Genomic DNA, 4,188 nt, shown 5'->3' with positions numbered 1-4,188 from the left:
GGAGGAGAGGGGGTAGCTGCTGCGGGAACTCTTCCGCTTTTTAGTGAGCTGCTGCTGCTGCAAACGCAGCAGCAGCAGCAGCAGCAGCAGCAGCAGCAGCAGCACGGGCTGCGGGCCGCCTAGTCCGGGGGCTCCGGAAATAGTAGCTGCTGCACGCGCTGCAGCAGCAGCAGCAGCAGCAGCGGTGGCGGTGGCTGCTGCTGCTGCTCGCCGAGTGTACAGACAGACAGCGCGCGCCTACGGGCCGGCCCGAGGCTGCTGCTGAGAAAGCAAAAACCCTTTTTTAGGGTTTGTTACCAGGGACTAATAAATAGAATTATAAATCCAATATATATAAATCTCATTTATTTATTATTATTTATTATTATTTATTATTATTATTTATTATTATTAATGTTGTTGTTGTTATTGTTGTGTTGAAAACAGCAGGTGTACAGCCAACCAGCCAGCTGCAAAGCCAAAGAAGGAACTTAAAAGCAAATCTTTGCTGTTTGTTTTCAATAATTAATTTTATTCAATAAGTTTATTTCAATAAGTTTATTCAATAAGTTTATTTCAATAATTTTATTTCAATGAGTTTATTTCAATAAGTTTATTTCAATGAGTTTATTTCAATAAGTTTATTTCAATGAGTTTATTTCAATGAGTTTATTTCAGTAAGTTTATTTCAATATCTTTATTTCAATGAGTTTATATCAATAAGTTTATTTCAATAAGTTTATTTCATAAAGTTTATTTCATAAAGTTTATTTCAATTCAATAATGCAATTCCTTTTGCTGCTGCTTAGATTTTCTCCTCCTGCGCATGCAGCTGCATGCAATTAAAGCGATTTTTGGGCCTTTTCAATTGCAAATTAATTCAATTAATTCAATTAATTCGATTAATTCCATTAATTCAATTAATTCAATTAATTCAATTAATTCAATTAATTCATTTGTTTTATTTATTTATTTAATTGCAACTGTCGGCCCAATTCCCCTCAAGTTCTGTTTGTGCCCCTGCGGTGTAGCGACAGCGGGGCCCCGAGCTGCAGTACGTACACCCCAGCAGCTGTCTTCTCCACATAACAAAGCGATAGAGAGATAGCAGCAGCAGCAGCAGCAGCAGCAGCAGCAGCAGCAGCAGCAGCACGAGAAGCAGCAGCAGCTTGGAGAGACCCAAGTGCAGCAGCAGCAGCAACAATCGCAGCAAACGCAGCAGCAACAGCAGCAGAGGGTGTATGCGGTGTATGTACAGCTCTACACCTGTGCATGCTGTGGGGTGTATGTACACCTTGCATGCAATGCATTTAAATTGATTTCATAAAATTTATTTTTTAAGTCTTTGTGCTGCTAAAAGCCTTTTATGGGAGAAAAAAGACAAATTGCGGAGTGTATATACACCCAAATCGAGAGAATAGAGTAACTGCACACCAAATCCTACACAATATATACAGCTTAGGGTTTAGGGTTTAGGGTTTAGGGTTTAGGGTTTGGGGCGGCAGTGGAGAGAAGCTGCACCCTCAAGGCGCTTCCCCGATATCTGCTCCGGGCTCTAGGGTTTAGGGTTTAGGGTTTAGGGTTTAGGGTTTGGAGTCTACGCCGCTGCAGGAAGCCCCTAGCAATGCGGCTCCTCCAGCTAGCCGCAGCAGCCAGCTGCAGCAGCTAGCTGCAGCTAGCCGCAGCAGCAAGCCACAGCTGCTGCAGCTAGCCACAGCAGCTAGCAGCAGCTAGCTGCAGCTAGCTGCAGCTAGCTACTATCGCCTCTTTGAGCTGGCGTCGCCTTAGGCAGCATCTGCCCACGCCTTAATGCCATGAGCAGCAGCAGCAGCAACAGCAGCAGCAATAGCAGCAGCAGCAACAACAGCAGCAACAGCAGCAGCAAGGAACGAAGCTCGCCGTCCCTCCAGTACAAACATAAATAATATATATTTATTCATATTTGTTTTATTTCTTTTTATTTGTGTGAACTTTTGCATGCTTATGCGTTATACATTCACGCATGAACAAGCGTATCTACAACAGATACTAATCTTTGGAGTGTCTGTACACATATAAATGCATGTACATGTGCAGATTTAGAGTTTAAAACATGCACAAGTTTGCATATTTTCAAACATTTATAATATTTAAAAGCAAAACACGCATTTTTGCACATTTATAATGCACATAAATGCAATTTTCTGCAAGGATGCAGACAGTAGGTGTGTACCTGTACCTGTACATACACCCCACGCCCTTCAGTTGGAAATGAAGCTGCTGCCGCGCCTTCTGCTTGTTGAATTTGCATTTTTTAGTTTTTAAATAAATGAATTTCATTTATTTAATTAAGGAACGAAAAAGAATTAAAATTAAAGCTCCTGTTCCCTCCGCAGCCTCGGGGGCCCCCCTGCTGCCGAGAGGCCCCGGAGGGGCCCCAAGCGCCGGTGCTGCTGCTTCTGTGCTCTTTGGAGCTCTCAAAAGTATTTAAATGAGTTTAAAAATAAATTAATTTCTTTTTTTTTATTTTAATTCTCATTTCTTGCTGCTGCATGCCAGCAGCAAGATGATGGACTCGCTGCTGCGCCGCTGCTGCCCAAGAGCCAACTGCGGTGTACATACTCTCCATCTTTTGAACCTCAAAAATAAAAAATTTTCTTCTTTTCCAAAAACTTTCCAATTCCACAAAACTGCAGCAGCTGCGCGCTGCGGGGCCCCCGTCGGCAGCGCCTCCGCAGCAGCAGCAGCAGCAGCAGCAGCGAGCTCAGCAGCAGCAGCAGCAGCAGCAGCAGCAGCAGCAGCAGGAGCAGCAGCTGCTGCGCCAACCTGGTCACTTGAAAGGGCCTGGCCCGCTTCCAGCAAGGCGGCATGGGCCCCTTCTAGCTGCCGCAGGGGCCCCCCAAAGGGAGGCCTTGGCGTAGAGGGGGGCCCCCCGGGGGCCCCCCGGGGGGCCCCCCTGGGTACCCCGTTGGGGCCTCTTCCTTTGAGGGGGCCCCTGGGCCCTTCTCCGGGGCTTCTTTCGGGAATAAGCCCCGCCTTAAGTGCCCCCTTTGGGGCCCCCCAGGGCCGCTCTCGAAGGTGCCTTAGCCGCCCCTCAAGTCCCCCCCAGGGGGCCCCCCGGGGCCCCCCGTGGGGCCCCCCCGTGGGGGCCCCCCCTGCTGGGGCCCCCCTAAAGCGCCCTCTTCCCGGATCGCCCCAGACTTCGCCCCTGGGGGCCCCCATGAGGCTCCCCGCCCCCCTGGGGGCCCCCCTGGGGGCCCCCCCGGGGGCCCCTTTGGGGGCCCCTTTGGGGGCCCCCCTGGGGGCCCCCCGTCGTTTTTCAGGGTACTACACGCCGAAGGTGCTGTGGCGGCGGAACCGGCCGCCGCCGCTGCTGCTGCCGACAAGTGTGGGGCCCCCGGGGGCCCCCCCTGGGGGCAGTGGGGGCCCCCGGGCGCCGTTTACCCTTGCGAAGCAGCAGCGGCTGCTGGAGCAGCAGGCGCGGGAGGGCCTCAGCAGCAGCAGCAGCAGCAGCAGCAGCAGCAGCAGGAGGGGCCTGCTGCTGTTTGGGGGCCGGCGGGTGCAGCAGCTGGGGAAGCGGCGGGTGCAGCAGGGGGGCCGGAACTGCAGCGGGCAAATAACAGTGCGGCACCGGGGGGGGCAGCAGCAGCAGCAGCAGCAGCTGCTGCAGGTGGACTGGCTGCGTGCGCGGCGGGGAGTGTGGGGCACGGTGCTGCGGGTGGAGCGGGGGGGCGCAGCAGCAGCAGCAGCAGCAGCAGCGCTGCTGCTGCTGCAGCAAGACGACGGCGCGCTGTGCTACGTGCCTGCTGCTGCTGCTGCGCGCCCCGGAGACCGTTTGCTGGCAGCAGAACACGCCCCGCTGCTGCCGGGCTGCTGCTTGCCGCTGCAGCAAGTCCCCCCGGGCTCTATAGTCTTTGCTGTGGAGCTGCGGCCGGGCTGTGGGGCCCAGCTAGCCAGGGCCCCCGGGGCCTTCTGTACCCTTCTTTCCAAAGACTCTGCTGCTGCGCTGCTGCGGCTGCCCTCTGGGGAGTTGCGGCGCCTCCCGCTGCGCTGCTGGGCCACTGTGGGGCAGGCCATGCCCCCGGGGGGCCCCCGGGGGCCCCCAAGAGGCCCCCCGCGCTGGGGAAGGCCGGCGCGGCCCGCTGGAAAGGCCGCAGGCCCGCTGTCAGGGGCAAAGCCATGAACGCGGCCAAACACCCCCATGGGGGCGGCAGCAGCCAAAAGAAAGTG

At 53.9% G+C, this 4,188-nt stretch overlaps 1 protein-coding gene across 1 annotated transcript in view; it reads left to right on the top strand.

Annotated features, from left to right (window-relative positions):
- Nucleotides 1-3,178: 3,178 nt before the first annotated feature.
- The window catches only part of ENH_00047240 (50S ribosomal protein L2, putative), a gene marked incomplete at both ends in the record, with an annotated part of 2,367 nt that continues 1,357 nt past the window's right edge, over nt 3,179-4,188 (top strand). Inside the window, one exon of the mRNA XM_013581071.1 lies at nt 3,179-4,021. Coding sequence (XP_013436525.1) covers nt 3,179-4,021 — 843 coding nt within the window. The remainder of the gene's footprint in view (nt 4,022-4,188) is intronic.

Source organism: Eimeria necatrix, genomic scaffold (assembly GCF_000499385.1).
Source record: "Eimeria necatrix Houghton genomic scaffold, Enh_scaff360, whole genome shotgun sequence".
NCBI classification, from domain to species: Eukaryota; Apicomplexa; class Conoidasida; order Eucoccidiorida; family Eimeriidae; genus Eimeria; species Eimeria necatrix.
The sequence above is the reverse complement of the archived record's forward strand: the minus strand, read 5'-3'. Positions and strand labels throughout refer to the sequence as shown.